The 20,519-nt window shown below is 40.2% G+C and overlaps 1 protein-coding gene and 1 long non-coding RNA gene across 3 annotated transcripts; one reads left to right on the top strand and one right to left on the bottom strand.

The window, feature by feature from the left end:
* Nucleotides 1–6,570: 6,570 nt before the first annotated feature.
* RIOK2 (RIO kinase 2) lies at nt 6,571–20,209 on the top strand. Its single transcript, XM_012577488.5, has 12 exons — nt 6,571–6,687; nt 9,484–9,605; nt 9,917–9,984; nt 10,513–10,651; nt 11,340–11,456; nt 12,269–12,444; nt 13,982–14,070; nt 15,197–15,388; nt 15,767–15,859; nt 16,813–17,349; nt 18,221–18,317; nt 19,891–20,209. The coding sequence occupies exons 3-12, from the start codon at nt 9,919–9,921 to the stop codon at nt 20,050–20,052; spliced, it is 1,668 nt and encodes a 555-aa protein (XP_012432942.1). The 5' UTR covers nt 6,571–6,687; nt 9,484–9,605; nt 9,917–9,918; the 3' UTR covers nt 20,053–20,209.
* Nucleotides 7,733–9,492, bottom strand: LOC105760834 (uncharacterized). Of its 2 annotated transcripts, XR_012052847.1 has the most exons (3): nt 9,353–9,490; nt 8,541–9,224; nt 7,733–8,058 (listed from the first exon to the last, which is right to left on the bottom strand). It is a non-coding gene; the product is annotated as an uncharacterized lncRNA (long non-coding RNA). The 2 variants fall into 2 exon arrangements; XR_001123522.5 differs by having other exon boundaries at nt 7,733–9,224; nt 9,353–9,492.
* Nucleotides 20,210–20,519: the final 310 nt, after the last annotated feature.

Here is a 20,519-nt window from a genome sequence, read left to right as displayed (position 1 = left end):
GATGTAGTTACAGGGATCTAGCATTCACATGTATTGGCCCAGAGGATTTTCATGGTATCAGTCTCTGGTCATTGATGCGATGATCAGCGCCTGGGCGTCCCCATATGGCTTCCATATATGGCCCATCTCTAGATGAGCCACATACATTTGCTTGCAAATGAGGTTTCAACATAGACTGAGTTTTATCTATGTGGGAGCGGCTTCTAATATAGACGTGTGTTTTCCAAAAAATACTAAATATTACATACACCATATTATAATTGGCGCAAATTACATTCACTACACGTAATAGAAGGAAGGAAAGGACTTGAACTTGTCAGTATGAGAGTTTCAGATAAACCAGGTGAGCACAAACTCCTTTGTGCAAGAAGTAGGTTAATAAATTCTTTATGTCCTTCTGGGACAATTTCCTAAAGTGCTCAACTCACATTCACAACAGAGGTGCTGCTTTGCTGAGCCTGCAGTGAGCTGTTCAGAGTTACTCAGGTACTTGCACAGTGCCCACCCTGCCAATGGGGCATCCCAGGAAATGGCTCCTGCTGCTGCCTTCCAATCTTCCAGAAGCAGATTCAGTCTTGTTTCTCTTTTCTATGCTCCATGTTTTACTAGAAATTAGAAGTCAGAGAAGTGGACGTGACCCTTAGAACAGAGAACAGGTGGCTACCGTGAATTCTTAATTCCTGTTGGATTTTGTTCTGCAGTTCAGACTAAAAAATGCAGTATTCAAACACCCAAAAGCCTTTCCCCTCTGAGGGGAGTGGAGCTGAGTTGCTCCATTTCAGACTACAGACTGAGTTCAAAGCATGGTATTAGGTCACTGAAATGTGGCTTTAAGAACTTGGTTTCCTTCACTTCAAAACAAACTTAGTGACTATTTTTGAAGCAAACAGTATGGATTTGCTTGGGTGTTGGTTCATTACCAATAGTTTGGAGACTTCAATGCAGCAGCTGCTGCTTGCACAAGAGGAGTCTTTCTTGATGGACATTCTTGGCAGGACCCAAGGCTTTATTATCTAAGACAGTTCAGGGGGAGTTATTAACTTAAACACAAACTACCTTTGTTTCCAAAGCATGTCCAACATAAGCATGGTGCAGGCAGAACACAGGGCATAAACTGAGAGGTCTCTACTAAGTTAGAAACGCATGAGGATTTTCTAACTCCAGAAGGCATCAATGTCTTACTGAGAAGGCACTGGATTTGAAGAGAGAAAAGCCTTCCTTCCTGTGGTAAGGGGCTGTGACTAACCAGATGGAGTATTTCAGCAGCAATTTGTCTGGATACAGGCTGATTTTTTTTTTTTTTTTAAATGAAGCTATTTACAAGCAAACTTTCTACAAAATAAACAACCTTTCAATAAAGACTCTATTAATCGTCTCTTCTTTCTGTGTCCTACCAATTGTTTTTCTGATTGCAAGATCACCTTTCCTTACCATGTTTGACCAAGAAAGATATTCCCACATTCATGCATTAGCACAGATGTTATAATTTTGATCCAACCCCACTCAAAGCAGGTCTTATTAGACCAGGTTACTCAGGCCCTTCTCCAATCAAAATCAAGGCATTTGAACAGGCACCTGAGGTAAAATCAAGCTCTGAGTGGTGGAATTTAACCTTGGCTTACTTTTGTATAGAGAGGGTACATATTTCACAAAATGAAAAAGGTATTTTTTCAACTGTGAGAGACAATTGTAGTTACAAAGGCATTGGCAGTTTTTTTCCTGAAGTCAGAGTTTCATTTTCTGTATTTTCACACCAGCTTTACAGGCATCATATCCAAATTTAGCAGGTGGTAGGGCCCAACAGGTGGCTCTGAATAATCTTCAGTAAAACACAAACCTGCCAAAAATGCATAGAGAATTAGGTACTCCATGGCCTGTGCTTCTTCACTGCATGTCTCCATTCTGGAGTAACTTAATTTCAACTGATTATCTGTTCTGACAGCTTTGGGAGAATCCACCCCATCAGCCAGTTTATCCATGTAACTACACGCTAAGGGTCAGCAATAAGTGTCCCTTGCCATGACTTTGTTCTTCATGGCAAGCTTGGAATGCCATGTTGGTGGCTAGGAAGCTAGGAACGACAGTGATTTTTAAATGTTGATGAAGAGTTACATTTTATTCATTTTATACATTTTATACATGTTCTGTTTGAAAGCCTCTGGGCAGCTGTGCCTTTTTTCTATTCAAATTTCTGCCTTGGTGTCCAGTGTTCCTGGACAGAAGTCACATCTACAAGTGATCCTTTCAGCAAGCTTGTCCAGTTCAGACATCTGCTATGGTTTGTATTTTGCACACTTCATGCAAATATTATCATGCAGTACCTAATTGTGCTTTCTGGAGGGGCAATGTACTGCTCAGATAAACAGGTAAAAAACAATTAAATGTCTCCCTTCATAGAAGCCAAGTGTTTACCTTCTTTATTTTTTAAAAGCAAAATGTTAGGTTAGTTGTTGGGTAAAATGTATTAAGTGCACTGCGTTCCCCTCAAGATGTAATTTTATTGCTTTTATTATTTAGGGACACACAAAACGACTATAAGATATTTTTTAAAGGCATAAGTACCCCCAAAGTATGATTATGTGTGATGGAAGTATGTACTCTTTTCCACTGTAATTTTAATGTCACTGTTATTTCTGGACAGTATGGTCAGTCTGATGGTTCTGCATGCTAACACCTTACAGTGACATCATCTACTACAATTCTTCATTCCATTTTCTGACCTGAAAAGGCTCCTATTCCTAGATTAGGTGAAAAAGATAAGCATTATATCCATTCATCTTTTTATCTCTGTGTCGTCAAAATATCTGTGAGGACCTGTAATCCTGTCCTTGGAGTGCTGGATTGAAGGGTTAGAAGGCTTAGAAAGGCACACACCAGCAGCTATCCATCTGGAAATATATTTATGTACTTCTGAAGAGTTAAGAATGCAAGGTGGGCTGCAGGGGATTATTTAAAGTGTATCTAAATGTCTCACACTGATTTTTTTCAAGACTCCCACAGATTTTCTCTGAAAGCCTGTGAAACCATATCACAGATGAGACTGAGAATAAAACACTTCCAAGAATTTCTCTTCTGTGTCAGCTTCTAGCCAAATCAGGCACAACAGGATTCAAACTCTGGCTTTGGAGAAGATCACCATTATGGCACCTTTTTGGTCTCAAGAGAGTCTTAGATATTTAATGAAAAATATTTTTAATCCATATTAGATGCTTCTGTTGTGGTGGAGAAACTTCAATACACCATGGTGTTTGTACTTCTCTGGGATGGGAGAAATGGAATGTAAAGCAAACACTGTAAAGCACGGAAGGCTTTATGTCCTTGTTATGTGCTACAGCTTCCTTCAGCAAACAACACGGATCAGTGTCCTAGGTTGACTGTATGATGCCTTTATCCCCAGTTGTCTGCCCTGTTTATATTGAATAATAAGTTTTACACCTTTAAGGCTTGTTCCAAGAGTGAAGGGGGGGAAGAAGTGCAGAGTTTGTTTTCAAGAACTCACTCCATCCTCCACATTACTGCTCCTGGACTGTGTTGTCTGCAGATGGACAGACGGCAAGAGAGCTCTCCTTTGCTTTTCTAGTTAGTTTTAGCTAGCTGAGGCAAAGAAGTTCCCAGGACTGTGTTTTGTTTTTCCTTTCTCTGGACCTGCTCTGGACTGAACACCCAGAAGAGCAGCAGCAGCAGCACCTGTGGCCCAGCGGGCCGGGCCTGGGTCGCAGCATTTCCAGCGCCGGAGGGACTGATCAGAGACTGAGTGAGCCCAGCTGCAGCCCAGAGGAATTCTCTGAGTTTGTCTCTCTCTTGGATTGGCAAGAAGTTTTATTGTTTAATATTGTTTAAGTTTGCTTGTTTAATAAGTAGTTTTTTTCCACTTTTGTCCAAGGAGGTATATTTCCCGAACCGGTTGAGGGGGAGGGGCCGATTGAATCTGCTTCCTAGAGGAACCCTTTCGGGGGTTCTTTCCCAAATTTGCCCTGGACCAGGACAATCAGGAAGGGCAACATGGAGGAAAACAAAGGAACACAAGCACAAGACCTTTGACTGGACTGTACTGTCAGCTCCTTCAGAGGTTTCTCTGCTGACTGGGAGCCTGGCAGGCTCCTAAGGTTTCCTACAAGCACTATCCTTGGCTGCACAAGAGGGCTCAAGAAGGAAGGCAGTGTTGTGGAGAGAGACATATGAGCCTCATCTGTCCATGTAAAGGCCAAAGGGTCACTGCAGGGGCCAAACAAATGGCAAACATTGGGTCTCTGTGGTAAAAAGGTGCCTATGTCCAAGGTTGCAGAGGGTGATGTGCCTGAGGGTATGATGTTTGTCCAGCAGTCCTTGTGCTATACTTCCCTCCAGGAGTACTGGCCTGCAGGATGGGGAGAAAGAAATTAAAGCAAATAAACAAACCTATAGGCCTAGAGTTGGTGAATGACTGTAGTGTGGATTCATATAAACTGCAATGCTGATACACCATTTATACAGCATCAGTGTTTTCCACTGAAAAGTTTTGCTAAGCAACTGATGCCTATATAACTTGAATCAAAATTACAAAGTGCTTACATAGCTTGAGTTATAAGATATCAATATAACCTGATGTATCTATATAACCTGATATCAATATAACCTAAGTAATGACTTTTTATATATCTATATAACCTGATACCGAGTTAACCTGAATCACAGCTTTTTATACCTATATAACCTGAGTCATAACTTTTATATCTATATAACCTGATATAAATAACTTTTTATACAATGTAATGGCTAGCATATTGTTAATAAGTTGCTTAATGCTGATCAGACAAAAGAAAAGGAAAAGAAATTCACGAGGTGGATAGTTTAAGAGATAGATAGGTATAGTACTAATGAAAAATTGGCAAGTGCAAAGCCAGTAACAACAAAACAAGAATTTAGGCCAGTTAAGACCAGAGAGACCAAGGAACAGTGTAACTGCACGTGCTCTGAAGACAAAGTTGAAAATTTCAGATGCAAAGAAGACTTTGGAAGCCTTCATCAAAGATCCTCGATGACCCTCAAATTGGGGTGGCGAAAGCAGAGTGCGAAACAAGTATTTATAACCATGAGATCACACTATGTAAATTAGTTCAGGCATGTATATGATATTGTTTTACTGACACAGTAACACTTATTAGTAAGCAATACTTATTGTATAAATACACCACAGCCCTTGGCATAGGTGGGTGAGTTAGGAGGAGAAATCCCCCTCACCTCCATTGCTGCAATAAACAAGTACCTGCTCCGTAGACACCAGTCTATGTGCTTTTACTTCCAGACTATATTTTGGGCATCACAACAAAGAAGTTTGCATGTCATTGCAATATGGGTGGGTATGCGAGATTTTGGGGAGAAAATCTGGCTTGCAGCTGTGCACGTCAATGTATGCATGTTTGGTCTGACAACATGATTTTCACATGTACATTGTATTACAGGACATTAGAACTTGCTCCTTCATTAAACCTGATACTGTAGCAGCACATTTTGCCTTTCCATATACCATCTGGAAAATATGTTTCCATGATGGATTTTCCAGTGAGGAAAAGCAGTGTAACACTTAGGAAGTCATTGAAATGGCACCAGCCTAGCAGAGCTCAAGAAGAATTTGGATGATACTGTTATATTTGGATGATACTGTAATAAAGATAATTCACACTGGTATAATATGATGTATGTAATATTTGATATTACTGGGAGGTTGCACAAGTAAGCACTGGGAGTTGCCCTCACGTATTTGGAAACCAGTCCCTGATAAACATGTGGCTTACCCGGAGATGGGTGATACAGGAATGCCTGGGCGATGATCATCTGATCATCCCGGCAACAACTCAAGATTGGAATCACTGCAACCCTCCAGGGTGATATATCTGAATGCCATGTTCAGTAACTACATCAGGGAGGTTCATCACTTCCTGGATACTGAATTGTTCAACTCAACACAGAGAAGAGAGACTTTATGAATATGTGTGACTTTGAATGGAAAGAAAAGGCTGATTGCTGAAATCCCGGCCTTGGGCGAAATATTTCCTATAATAACCGCTTGTACCAGGAGGGTGGGGTGTGGCAAAGGGAGACCCTCTGCTGGAGCGGTCAAACCTGTGACCCACCCAGTGCCAATCCCAGGCTCAGCATTGTCCTTTTCTTTGTGGCCGGCTCAGATAGAATTTGATCACTATAATAATATTGTTTTGAGGTTTTTTTAATTTGGCTGTGTCAATATTCATTTATAATAATACCCTTGGGCACATGGTGTGACTTTTGGGAATGGTGCTGTGCAGGGCCAGGAGTGGGACTTGATGGTCCTGACGGGTCCCTTACAATTCAGCATAGTCTGCATTCTGCCAGTTGTCAACACCTGGACATCAACTTGTTGCCTGCTTGATTAAATCTCCCTTCCTGTCGATTAGGCCTGAAAGCACACAAAGACCAAACATCAAAGAACGCCTTTTCCGAAAGAAATTTCCATACATTCCACTTCCCAGCGGGGGGGCGGGCTTGATGAGATGGACTGCATTTCCCAGGAGGCTTTGCGGGGCGCGGCAGAAATACGTCACCGGCGGTGGCCGCGGTAGGCGTCCGGCGCGCCCCCAGCGTGGTGGCGGTGCGGGCGCTGGGGGTGGCGGCGCGGCGGAGGCCGGAGCTCGGCCCCGCGGGGCTCACGGCGTTCTGGGGCGGCCGCAGGTACCCGCCGGGCACAGGGTGGGGGTGGCTTCTGGCCGTCTCCTCATGCTGGGCCTTCACCGGGCCGTGGCCCTCTGGAGGTCATTTAGCCTGGCACTCCCTGAGCAAATCCCTCAGGGTTTGTCCAGGCGGCTTTGGAGTGTTCTTAGGGAAGGAGGCTCCTCAGGTTCTCTGGGCAGCCAGCGCCCACCGAGGTGCACTGCTGGCGGGGCCGCAGCGGTGAAGGGTTGGAGCCTTTAGAGCTGTTACTGCTTTTGTTAGAAGTGGGAAGAAAGGGATTTCGCGGGAATGAAAAGCAGTTCCTCTGTAACATTTTGCGTGAAACCACGCATGGGTTGTTGACTAAATTGGGGCATACAAGAAGGAAAATTTTTCCTTAAAAACTAGTAATTATTTTTTTTTTTTTACATATGGTGTAATAAATAAAAAGGTCTTTGTTCATCAAAATGAGCATCAAAGGAGATAAGAATTTGAACTGAGTAGGGAATGCAACTAGCATAGAAGACTCTGTAACTAATTATATGCAAGTTAACTTTTAGGCCAAGGACAAACTGCAAGGAAGATGAGGAGCCTTCATTCTTATGACCACCAAGGGCAGAAAAAAAGACCCCCTAGAAACCAATTTCACCGGCACAGAGTGCATTGAGAGAAAATACATCAACTGAAAAAAAAAAAAAAGGGACTATAAAAACAAAAAGGTCAAAGGGGGAAGGTGCGCTGTGGCAGAGCTCTCCTGCTTTCCTTCTGTTTCACTGCTGTGAAAGCTAGTGCCTACGTGGCCATTCCGAGGATCAGCTTGGCAAGCACTGGAACACAGATGCCAAGCTCTGGAATACTTTTTCTAGGACTGATGAATGGCACTGTAGCTGTTTGCCGGCTGGATTTCTTTGTACTGTTCCTGGTTGGCCCAGATCTGGCTGTCAAGGCAATTGAAGGAGTTGCCAACAGGACTGGTGTGAGGATTAGTTTGTGCTAGCCTTCAGGGTGTTGTGATCTTTCCATTTCCCTTTCTTGAAGGAAAAAAAAACCAAACAAAATATGAAAATTTGTTCAATTAACGTGTTTCATATCTTACCGTATGTCAACAAGAGCTCTCATGGAATGAAACATTCAACACAGTCAAAATGTATGATTTCTTTCCAGAGTGTGAAACAGTGAGTGTTATAACACACAATTCAGTTGAGTGAATTTTTGTTCTGCTTTTCCTTATATTTACTTTCACTTGAAAACATCAGAACACAGCATAATTGCAGTACAGTGTGGCCTAAGTAATTCCATGAATTTGTGGAACATACCACCACACTTCACAACTTTACATCCCTGAGTTGTGGATCAGATGGGATACATTCTCCTTCAGCTTCCAGACAGATCCTATTTAAAGGAAAAAGTAACCATTTAATTATTTTCTCTAGAGATCAGCTGTCTGCTTTTTTTTTTCATGAGGTCACACAGAAATTCCTGTACATGAAAGAGCAGTGTATATTGTAATCTTTCCAAAAGTATAGTCACAGAAAGTAAAGCAAATACTCATGAAGTTCTACAGGAGAAAAACATAGGTATTTCGCATAGCATATTCTATTTCTAGAATGCTTTCGGTAAGTCCGACTGTAATAATTGGATCTCCTCTTCCTGGAGACTTCACACCCTTAGAAAAAGACAGATCCCTGCAGAATAATTTATATCTACACAATTGTGGATTCTTTGGCACTCTTTTTACTTCTGTTGGCAAATGGAATAGTAATATATCAGGAACACACAATTTACTAACTGGTTCTTCAGGCAGTCAGATTATAAAGGAAAATATAGACAACGGTCATAAATTCATAATGGAAAGCTGGACAAGGACACCAAACCTCATGTCTTCATTTCCTGTCTCCTGAAGCTGGAAGTTTCTCTTCTTTCTTTCCCTGCTAACCAGGTGGCAAAACCTTTTCCAGAATCACTGACAAGATCTTTTCAGTACACGGCTATGGAATCAGAGCAAGGCAGGAAAGCCAAGAGTTCTTAAAAAAAAACCCAAAAAAACAAGTAAAGAATAGAAAAAAAATTGTCTTCATTTGCTACTAGATGTGCCTAGGGGAAAAGGGAATGCTTGTTTTGTGTCAGCTTGACGAGGAATTGGGCCAAAATCAAAGTACTTTGGAGGATGCAGTTCAGCCTGTTTCGGGCTGTGTGTCTATGAAATGGACTCATCCAAGAGTACCGACCATGGCATTAGCAGGTAGATGAAAACAAAGAGATTAAAACTGCCTGTAATCTATAAGAATTACAGAGTCTCTAAAGTTTACAAACCACAATAAATAATAGAAATTTAACAAGCAAACATATAGTCTACAAGGGATGTAAGAGTCAGAGATCACAGTAATAAATACGGGTCTTTGCTCACAATTTGTGCACCTGGTGGGGCTGTCTTCTGCTCTTTGGATTGTTTTTATTTGTTTGGTATTTTTTCTTTTTTCAAGATAGCTGAATAGACAGCTGAACACAGATGACTGGCTGAGAGAAATGAAAATTTTCTTGCCTTCTGATTTTCATACCTACAAAAGACAGTGGGGGAAAAAGAAGGAAAAAAAAGGGAGAGGAAGAAATATGCCAGATGAGGTTCTAGTACGTTAATGTGAAGGAAACTGCAACAAATACTGACATTTTGGCATTCATAACTTACTTTTACAGGGGTCGAAGTGGTGGAACGTGAACGTTCTTTCTCCTAGTGAAATATTCGCTATGAAGTGTAAATTAAGACAAAAGAGTTTTCTACATTAGCTTGCTCAAACGTCTGGATTTGTGTTGAAATAGGTTGGCAACACGGGGTTATCCTTCAGAGAAGAGAGCTCTTTCCCAGCCACACCGCCCCCGCCGTTCCCTGACATTCCACACAGTCCCACACCATCACGTGACAGACGGGAAGAACGCCTTAGGTGAGCAGGTCCTGGCAGATGCACGGGCGTCCCAAAAAACTGCCCGAAGCAGGGAGGCATGGAAGGGGGTCCCGCCGAGCTCGGAGCAGAGCTTCGCTGCGTTTCAGTTGGGTCCCTGCTCGGTGCTGGGCGGGGCACAGCGGGACCCAGCGGAGCGCGGCAGCGCACGCAGCTGCCAGGACCTAGCCAGGACCTGCTGCGCATGCGCGACATGCGCTCCTTCTCATTCGCCACGTCTTTCTCCGCGTCCCTTTCATGATCTTTCTCTTTCTTTTCCTCTTTTTCCCGCCCCTGCTTTTCTGCCTCTATAGCCATGGGGAAGCTGAACGTGGTGATGCTGCGGTACCTGTCCCGGGAGCACTTCAGGGTGCTGACCTCGGTGAGCGGCCACGGGTAGTGGGGCCGGGCGGGTCGGCGGTGTCTCAGCCCGCGGCGGGAGGGACCCGCCTGTGGTGCCGCTGCTTCCCCTGGGCTTCCATGCTGGCTTGTTCTGGGGAAGACCGGGTTCGGGCCGGTATCTTCTTCAGCCGCTCGGCTGGGGGAAATGGGAGGGACAGGCAGTTCTTGGGGATGCTTGGGGGTTCTTTGGGGGTGCCCGGGTAGTCGCAGACCCATCACGGCGAGGCAGCATCCCCAGCATCTCCGGCACTGGGACTGAAATCTAATTAGCTACTCATGTCGTGTCTGACACTGAAGAGCTTCCCTGGGTGGGTTGTACATGAACCGCCAAGGAGCAGTGAAGCAAATGGAAAGGTTTGTTAAGGCTTAAAATGTAGCAAGTTAAGTCTTAAAATCTGTAGTCTTTAAAAATTGTCTTTTTGAAAAGAGATTTTACTATTAAGCAGGATCTGTACTTCATTATACTTCAACATAGGGCTGACAAATCTGTTTTTAATTACTTTTTTAGGTGGAAATGGGCATGAAGAACCATGAAATAGTTCCTGCTAGCTTAATTGCTTCCATTGCCAGCCTTAAACATGGTGGCTGTAATAAAATTTTGAGAGAGTTGGCGAAGCACAAACTTCTGGCTTACGAACGAACTAAAAGTGAGTTTAAATTTTGTGTTGGACTCCCTTTCTTAATCCTGTCCCCACTGCCTCACAGTGGTACCTGCCCAACAGGTTAGGATGCAAGAATGCCCAGAGTGGTTGGTTTTCCTTCTCTTGGACTCAGCCTGGAAATGTGGGTTGGTGCACCAGATGTCGTGTCTGCTTGTATCTTTAGAAGTGAGAGACAGAAAAAAGATGAACACTTAACTTTCTTTTTTGTTAGAATAAGGTAAAAAAAATCATCACTTGAAGCAGTTTTCAAGTGCATATAGGAATCAACGCAAGTGAGTGGTATCCTCATAATTCTGAAACAGACTGCACAATCCTTGGGCATTTCACTGCCTCAGGAACAGCTGCTAAAGGAGTATTTATTATCTGCCATATGACAAGGTTGTGCAGGCCTTTCTCCATTCCCTCCAGGCTTTTAGTTGGATCTGGCCCTGTGAAGACAGTGGGGATATCTGTGGGAAATACCTCTCCCTTTTGTCCCAGTTCTTCAGAGAACTGAGGGTTGCTCCAGTCCAATTTAAATATCTTCACCATTCAGTCACATGGGGCTGGTAAGAGCCAAGGGCTGAAATATTACTTAGGTGTTATGTACTACAAGAAATAAGACTAAATTTAGATTTATTTTAAATGTGATATATGCATAACAAGGAGTGAAATGTATTTTATTTTTACCCAGCTGTCCAGGGTTATCGGTTAACTAATGCAGGATATGATTACCTGGCTCTGAAAACACTCTCTTCCCGACAAGTCATCAATTCTGTGGGGAACCAGATGGGTGTTGGCAAAGAATCAGGTAAACTAAAATAACATGTTTAATAATTTTTTAAAACAAACACATCTGTAATACTGCAAATATTTTGCTAGAAACTAGTGGAGTTTTCCTCTGGACTGGCAGGTTGATTAATCTGTCAAACACCAAGATGTGTTTGAACATAGTATGTTCAAGTGCTCTGTGGGGCTTCTGGCTACATTTGAGTATTTTTTTACAACAGTGTTACTGCATTTTGCCCAATTTGTTAGTTTCTTACTTCATTTTTTTAAAAGGTACTTTGCAGGCAGATGCTGCTTGTGTTTTGCTGTGTTTCATTTAGCAAAAAGATAATTTCATCTTTTTCATCCCACTTAAAAATAAGGTAGTAAAGTAAAATAGGCTCAAAACTATCAGAACGCTATCTTGGTTCCCGTTATGTTCATATAGTTTGACACAGAATGTGACTTCTGGAATTGGAGACGGCGATTATTTGGGTCAAATGCTAGAAATTATGTTTAGGGTATTTGTTAACACTGAATTAAGAGTCTGGTCCCTTGAGTTGTCAGTCCATTCATCAGGAAGGAGAAGCTCTTCCAGGACGTGGTTAAGAACACCAGAGCACTGAAAGATACTTCAGATCCCATCTGCTTTCTTCTATTGGAGTACCATAAACTCTTTAAAAGTAATTTCTTCATGTTCAGACCTCTAATACACACAGTGTAATTATCTGCCTTTGCTAAAACTTGTGGGTCAGAAAGGGTGAGGAGTGGGGTAACAAACCTTCACTGCACTTTTTCATCTGGCTTGTTAGATGTGTTTAATTACTTAGATCTGTGCTGTTATGTATTTTCTAGATATTTATATTGTTGCTAACGAAGAGGAGCAACAGTTTGCACTGAAGTTACACCGGCTGGGGAGAACTTCCTTCCGCAACCTGAAAAACAAACGTGACTACCACAAGCACAGGCACAAAATGTCCTGGCTGTACTTGTCCCGGATAGCAGCAATGAAGGAGTTTGCCTACATGAAGGTAGGTGGCCACTCACACAGAGCCAGCAGTGGTGGGACAGGTTGGAAGATGCCTCTTAGGCTGTCTTTTGATCACTTTATGTTTGCCGTACTGGTAAGATTTACGCTTCATTTTTTCTCTCCCCTTATGGACTTAAAGTATACATTTCATAAAGTTTCAATGCAACATGCTTTGTACACTTCCCAGTGCCAAAATTAAGTTTAGCTGTTGAAATCACGTGGAATAGATTCAGGTATCATGAGAAAGAATTTCAAATTAATGACATTATTTATGGATAGATAATCTATATATCACCAGTTCTGCAGTTTTTCCTTCAAACTTCATTGCATAAGCTAGGAAGCAGTTGTCATTTCTTAAAATTAACCTGCTTTTTTATTTTACCAAGCTTTCACTTGTTGTTGTGCTGTTGAGGGAAATCTTTCAGATCAAAACTAGTGTTTTGATCTAAAAAGACACACTTAGTTCTGTACTGAAAAGATTTCATTATACTACTAATCTTGAATTCTGTGGTTTCTTAGCTGCTTCAAAAAACCACAAATACTGTATAGGGATGAAAGATGATATCTAAAAACTAATTATTAATAAAAACCTAGTGTTCATTTCTCCTTTTGTGTTGTTCAGGAGTAAGATATACATGAAATTATTTTCTTGTTCTTTTAAAAAAAGAACCATGATGAATTGTCTCAGTGGCCTCCACAGACAGACAAAGAACTAACACCTCTGTCCAGGTGGTCCTGCTGGTAAAGCCTTATGTGGTCAGAACTTGTAGCTATGTAATTGTGGGGGTCAGTTTCCCTGAGCAGAGGATTGAGGGAGGTTTAATTGAGTGCTGAAAATCAGTATTAGCTGAATTAAGTGCTGAAAAGCAGTAATACTGAAGTAACAAAAACTGCATTTGTGTTGCTATAACTTAGGACTCTCTAGAAAAATTCACTGGTAACAACAGAATGAGTAAAAACAGAATGAACCCATTAAAAAGTTGAGTGAATCTAGTGAATGACTAAATTTGTGCTAGAAAATGCAAACAGGAGAGCTTCAAAATATTATGACCTACCTTTGGGTAATCTTCAGTATGGTATAAAGCTGTTTAGGAATGGGCTTGTGTTCACACACACAAGCAAGCACATACTTGTGTTTACAGCAACTGAGCATAGGTTGACTAATCAGGCAGGAGTGTATTGGCAGCATCTTAGTGTAGACTTGTTTCTAATGCCATTTCCTATTTCTATTACTGATTGCACAGGCTAATGTACCAGGTAAGGTTCTGTCATTTCTCCAGTCTGTTGTGATTTTCTTCCAGTTGCACGATAATTCAACTGTAGGCAGTGCACTCAGTGTCTAAACTTGTGAAATTTATTGTCTTCGCAGTGAGAGTTCCAGTGGCTGGGAGGCTGTTTTTCTTCTTAGGCATGTGATTTGGGTATATGCTGCTATCACAATGATACATACTGCGTATCTTACATGTGGGTTTGTCAATATATGTAATGTTTTCCTTAACTATTTAATTTTAATTTTTCAATGTGTTGTCTCTTTTCAGGCTTTGCATGACAGAGAATTTCCTGTTCCAAAGCCCATAGACTACAACAGGCATGCCATTGTTATGGAACTTGTTGATGGATATCCTTTGTAAGTAGTGAAGCTTGAATTCTCTGTTTTACAGACACCCTGACAACCTTAAAGGAAGTAACAGGGTTAGGATATTTCCTTGTTTTCTACACAGAAATTTCATACTCTGTATGTTACTTTGCATATAGAGTATTAATATTACTCATGTTTTGAGCTCTACTTTGTGATCCTTGCTCTGTTGATACAGGTGAGTTTGTAACTCACTTCTGCACTCTTTATATAGACTACCACATATAATCTGATTTTGCACCTTTGAGAAAGAATGTTTTGCTTGAGTTTTCCAACCTCTAGAAACATGAAATATTATTGAGGTTTGTAAGTGAAGGATTGGTTTGGTTTTGAATGCAAAAGGCTTGTCTCTCTCATACAATAACACAGGTCTAATCCAGAGATTTAAAATGTCTAGTTATAGAACAAACTTGTCCATTCTCTTGTATAGGATTCAACATCCTAACTTTAATCAAAAGGGAATTAATTCTAAAGTAAAACAGTTGAAGAATAATGTGGAAAAGACTTCCCACCCTCATTTATTAAATAATTCCACATCGATTGTGTAAACAGAGCACTTCAAGTTCCTTGTGGCAGTCTGCAATGGAAGTTTAGTTTTTCTTCTTTTCCTAACATAATCTAGAAAATATGATTTTATAAAAGAAAATGCCATGGGCCATTTGAATTTCAGCGTCAGAAGATTTAGCTCCTACTGGCACGATAAGATTACTTAAAACACGACAATCATAAAAGTTTGCTGCTCCTTTATTTGCATAATACATTATGACAGCAGTGCTCAATGGGAGACAGTGAATGAGTTCAGGTGAGGTTTAGTCTGGATATAAGGAGATATTTTCTACTTTTGAGGACAGAGGCAGTGACACAAATTGATTGAGAAGGTTTCACTCTCTGTCTCCATTCTCAGAAGTTTTCTATCCCAACTAGACAAGAGACCTGAGCGCTCTGGTCTGGTCTCAGATTTGACTCAGCTCTCAAGAGGATGCTGGACCAGAGATCTGAGGGCCCTTTTAGTTTTAATTACTCTGGCATTCTGTCAGGTGTATTTTGTATACTTTATCTGTATTTTTAAATTAAGTGTTTCAAGGTTCAGATTATTTAATTTTACTTAACTTTTCAGGTGCCAGGTGCGCCAAATGGAAGATCCTGCTGCCGTCTACAGTGAATTAATGGACCTGATTGTAAAACTTGCCAATCATGGTCTAATCCATGGAGATTTCAATGAGTTTAATCTCATCTTGGATAATAGTGACCATGTCACTTTGATTGACTTCCCTCAGATGATGTCAACATCACATGCAAATGCTGAATGGTAGGTTTAGAGCAAAAGGTCTTTTCCAGGTGAATCTGACAAATGCTGATGACAGCAGTCAACCACGGCTTGTTTCCATAAGTATTCTCCTGAATCTTTTTCTGCCATTTTTGTGATATAGCACAAGTAATGTTCCAAACAAAGAATGAGTAGAAATGTCTCTGCAGAATAAATATGTGATTAATTGCTCCTCAGAGATAATAATATTGTTTGATTAAGAAACACTCAGAAATTAACTGTATCCAGTTTCCCTTCCTAGCCTTTTGGCTTGAGATCACTCATAAAAATAATTTTCAAATAAAACCATGCAGAGTAAATGCTTCTTATTGCAATAGACTTAACTGATTTTTTATTTGTACAATTCTATATTTTTTACAGGTATTTTAACAGAGATGTTAACTGTATTAAGGAGTTCTTCAAGAAACGCTTCAGTTATGAAAGTGAGCTCTTCCCAACCTTCAAAGACATCAGGTAGAAATGACCAGATGAATTTGTGTTCTACTTATGCACTAGTGTTAGTTTTCTGAGAAAAGTGGATTCCTGTGAGAGATGCCTGTGGGAGAAATAAAAAAAAACAGGACTATTTTTATTTTTAATGTAATTTTAAGTTACATTTTTCTCATTTCTATTGTGCTTTCTTTAAAGTTACTGTAAGTGGTTTTCAAGTGTGCTTTAAAATCCTCTGCTGCCTTCTTTGTCTTCTTGCAACCAAGAGAGGTCAACCTGAAAGCTTGATCCAAATGGTGAATTTCCAGGAAATTTTAATAGTGATGTATAATCAGCCTGTTTGATTTTAATTAACAGTTTAACAATTCTAATATATGAAGGATTAATTTGGGTTTCTGTTTTAAAATTATTTTTAATTGCTTGTAAGTAAGTGACTTCCTCCTTAGGGATTCTTACATTTAAACTTTTCTTCCTAAAGTCTTTTGCTCCTTCTGAAAAGTAAACTTAATTTTCACTCATTTTAAGAATGAAACTTACACTGAAAGTGTGTAAAGAGACCAAATCTCTTACACCTGAGCACTTTTCCTCAGGAGTTCCACACTTTAAACAGCCTTTCTGTTTGCTTAAGCATGATTTGAACCAAAATGTTATTCCTGCTAAAGTAGAACAATTTCCTGAAAAAAAAAAAAAAAAAAAAAAAAAAAAAACCCAAAAAAAAAAAAACCCTATAAATGCTGGTTATGGAGATGGAATCATCTTCTGGAGGAGATTTCTTCTCTTGGATTATATTCTAAGTTACTATTTCACCTAAAGCTCAGCACCATTATGTATTTTGTGTGTTTTAACAGTGTATCTATTTTGTTACTAGTGGGTAATTTTAGTCTCGTTTGGTTAGCATTTTAAACCCAAGATGTGGTATATTGGTAACTTGGCTTATTAAATTTAGCATATTAAAAGAAAACACTCATTTTTTACAGGAGAGAGTGTTCTCTTGATAAAGAGATTGCTGCCAGTGGCTATGCAAAGGAGATGCAGGAGGATGGTGAACTGCTTTACTCCCCAGGTTCTGATGAGGATGACAATACCGAAGTGTTAGAACTTGCAGAGAATGCTGAGAAAGAGCTCAGCTTCTTCAGCAAAAATGAACAGAACAGTGAAGACTTCACATGTGAAGTGGGTGATTTCTCTGAAAGCAGAGCCTCTGACAGCGCTGCAAGCAGCAGTGAGGAAGAGGATGATACAGCTGAAAGCAGTGAAAATACACAAAGACTAAATATGGCAGAGTTGAGTTCAGCCTTGGAAGAAGCTGAGGGGCCAGCTGTGCCTTGGAAGCCCAGTGAAGATGCAGAGAGTTCTGCAATTACTTCTTTTAAGGACAAAAGCCTAACTGAAAATGCTGCTGAACTGGAAGGTCGGGCAGGTCAAGGAGGGTGCTGTGAGGATAAGGAGAATGGAGACGAGTGCCCTGAGCTGGTCAGCTCATCAGCTCTAAATGAGGAATTCAGTCATTACAGGTAAAGATTCACATTTACTGTCGAGAAGTCTGGCCCTTTTCTTGCCCCCAAAAATGTAAATGTGTCAAGTAGCTCAAGAAGAACTGTTCTTCAGCTACCCTTGCTTAAATTGAAGACTAAAAAATCAATTTATTTTGAAAATATCCTAGTGGTGGTATAATTGTCCAGTTCTGTTGTATTATCTAATGAGAAAACAAGTTCGCACTTCAAAGACCAATCTATTTTCTGTGGTGAATTTTTTCCCCTTTTTCTTCATTTCAGCTAGTATTGATAATGAAGTAGTTCTTGATGTTAAAATACTACTTCTAAATAACTGCCATAAGGAAGTTTATAATTTAGATACTTTGTGTCAAAGGCAAATGTTCTGCTACTCACTCAGCTGAAGTTTTCAAGAACAAGCTCCTTAGCGTGTTCTATTCAAATACATTGTACTGTATGTTGTTCTAGCTTTCAATGCCTTTCCTGACATACTTAGAAATTCCTGCTTGCCTTCAGACTAACTCCTTGTGTGTGAAATTATATTTCTTGAGTTTACCAACCCAGCATGTATGCGAATGCAGAGATCATACTCCTCCTCATTTGCTTTTGCTTTTCTGTTAAATACTGTCAAAACTTTGTGCAGGATCTGAAGTGTTTTAGTACCCTGAGGTTTCTCTTCTTGTGCTCGATATTTACATGGCTGTTGTGCAACAAATTTTTCCATCCACAAAGTGCCAGTCTTGAACAACTAGTGTTAATGTTTAAAACTTGCATGTTCTCTAGCGAGTTTTCAAGTTGTTGCTCAGAAAGTGAAGACTCAAACAGGGTGTTCATAAAGGGAAAGGTGTGTTTATCATGCTAGTGAGATAATACATTGATTTGTGTGTTTCAGTAATGAAGAGTGTATTTTTCCTGTTGCTGGGTACAGAACAAGGACTGAGAACATCACATCAGTCAGAAGTGTTGGGAGCTGTTCAACCATTCCTCCGGTGAATATTATTTTGTTAATTAATATTATGTTGTCATCTGGTTTACCCTAAGACCACCTTAAATTGCACATAGCTGTTAGCACCTGTTTCTGAAATTCTTCTCTGGCACGAATCATCTTTAAAAACTGTTCCCATCTATCTCTCCAGTGTGTATTTCCATTCTCACAGAAAAATAGGACTGATACTGCTGTAATTGCTTACAGGGAGTGCTTTCCAGCACTCTCCTTCATATTTTGCTTTTTGGTCTCTCACTGAAGCTCCATGTCAACACTAACAACTCTCATTTAGCCAATAATTAATTTATGTTAATGCAGTTACAGTATCAGTTCATCCATTTCTGTTGCTAGCCACAATTAATATTTTTATTTTGAATGTGGATACTTGAGTCTAGATTTAATTTTGCCTTTCTCACCTCTGTTCTTAAAGATTTTTTCTCATTCCTTTCTGAAAGATATCTGTGAACTCGCCTTCAACAGCGATCTCTTTGGCAATTTGAATTTGACCTTCTGAATTCCATAAATCAGGACATTTTCAGCAGAATTTTATGTGCTTTTCTTCAACCCCAGAGCAGGCAGTAGGTGTAATGACTACTTGGTATCAGGAATTTTGGAACACATGTAGGGTGTAATGCTGGAAAGACTGATGAGTCTTTACATTAAGTGCTGCAGTTCAGCAACAGAATTTGGTGAACTTATGTTAGATTACATGTCATAATGGTATCTGCCTTGCAGAGTTTATTCTAGCAGATTTCCAGCAAGGTATGATTCCACCATGATGAAATAGAGAATTTGATTTCTCTTTTTAAAGAAAAAATATGCAAGTGTGCACTTGGCATCAGTATGGCAGCTTGAGCTGGGACCATGCCACAGTCTACAAAAGCATGGCTTTGTTTTTGTGGTGGGCAGATACTGCCATCACAATGGAGAGCAGAGCTCAGAATGAGCCACAGGTGGAAGTAGCAGATGAGATTTCATAGAACTACTCCAGTTCGATGGAATGGGAAAACCTCGGGGAGAAATTATAAATCACTAATTCCCTGTCTCTTTTGGCCACACTTGTGTTACAGAGTTGTTGTTTTCTGTGAGAATCAGTCATATTTTTGTAGTCTAAACTTCAGAATAACCAGGGTGCTAAAAAAATGAGCACAAACCAAGTAATTGCTGCTGGGCATGGAATGTTCTGCAGTATAATCAGCTTTTACATATTTGTGTAAGGCCTGTATTTTGCACTGAGAGTGTGGCGTTTAGCATCTCAGTAGGGAACACAGTTGAAGTTTAACTTCAAAATTATAAAAATATTTAAAATGCTATTTATTATAATGAAGACTATCAGATCACACAGCACTCCATGCAGACCTTGTCCGTAGCAGAGAATCTCCTTTTTCAGCCAGCTGAACTGTTTTATGATTTTCTTACAAGGAATGAACTCTGTTCATTTCTACAGTCAAGGTGAACATCATGAATCAGGAATGTTCATGGCTGGTCCTGAAAAAATTCTGATGTCATGTCATGTCATGTTGTGTCGCTAAATGATTTAAAGAAGTTTTGATGACAAATTGTGTGCTTGTTTGTAGGAGCTGGTGAAACAGAAGATAAAGCGTCAGCTGACAAAGCAGCAAAAGTCTGCTCTGAAGCAACGGCTGCAAAAAGGGGAGGCAAATATTTACACCAAACAACGTCGAGAAAATATGCACAACATTAAGTCAAGCTTGGATGCAGCCAGTTTCTGGGGATAATTTATTAAGGCTGCTATGGAACGTGAGGAATGTATACATCTAAAAGGATCGTGCTAATTTACCAATAATCCTTTTATGTAAAGGAGCAATCTCTGCTGTGCAAACCAGATGTTTTTGTGGGAGTTAATAAATAACATTGTCATTCCTGTGACTTCAACTGGGAGGTTGTGTTTTGTTTTTCTAGTCAAAACTGTTGGCTTTAATTTATACTACTGTAATTATATCAAGTAGTATTGATTAAGATTATGACAAAACTGAATTGTGGTGTACTTGTTGTGCAGAAGCACAAGCCTTTTTCTTCAGTTGTAGGTGCACAATTATTTGCATAAATGTGAAATGGAAATAGTTTTTGCTAGGTTAGTGAGAGGTGACATTACTTTCTTTTAACTTTTTTTCCATAACTTGGGGACTTAGTCAGATGTAACAAAACCTGGTTTCATTGGCTGAAGTAATAATTTAGTGCACAA

This window comes from Taeniopygia guttata, chromosome Z (assembly GCF_048771995.1).
Source record: "Taeniopygia guttata chromosome Z, bTaeGut7.mat, whole genome shotgun sequence".
In the NCBI taxonomy this organism is placed as follows: Eukaryota; Metazoa; Chordata; class Aves; order Passeriformes; family Estrildidae; genus Taeniopygia; species Taeniopygia guttata.
This window is presented reverse-complemented; position numbering and strand designations above follow the sequence as displayed.

Bases quoted from the DNA above. Each gene is read 5' to 3' on its own strand.
- RIOK2 (XM_012577488.5), top strand. From the start codon at position 9,919: ATGGGGAAGCTGAACGTGGTGATGCTGCGGTACCTGTCCCGGGAGCAC. The intron at 10,652-11,339 runs GTGAGTTTAAAT...ATTTTTACCCAG, and splicing joins GGCTTACGAACGAACTAAAA to CTGTCCAGGGTTATCGGTTA. The intron at 12,445-13,981 runs GTAGGTGGCCAC...GTCTCTTTTCAG, and splicing joins AGGAGTTTGCCTACATGAAG to GCTTTGCATGACAGAGAATT.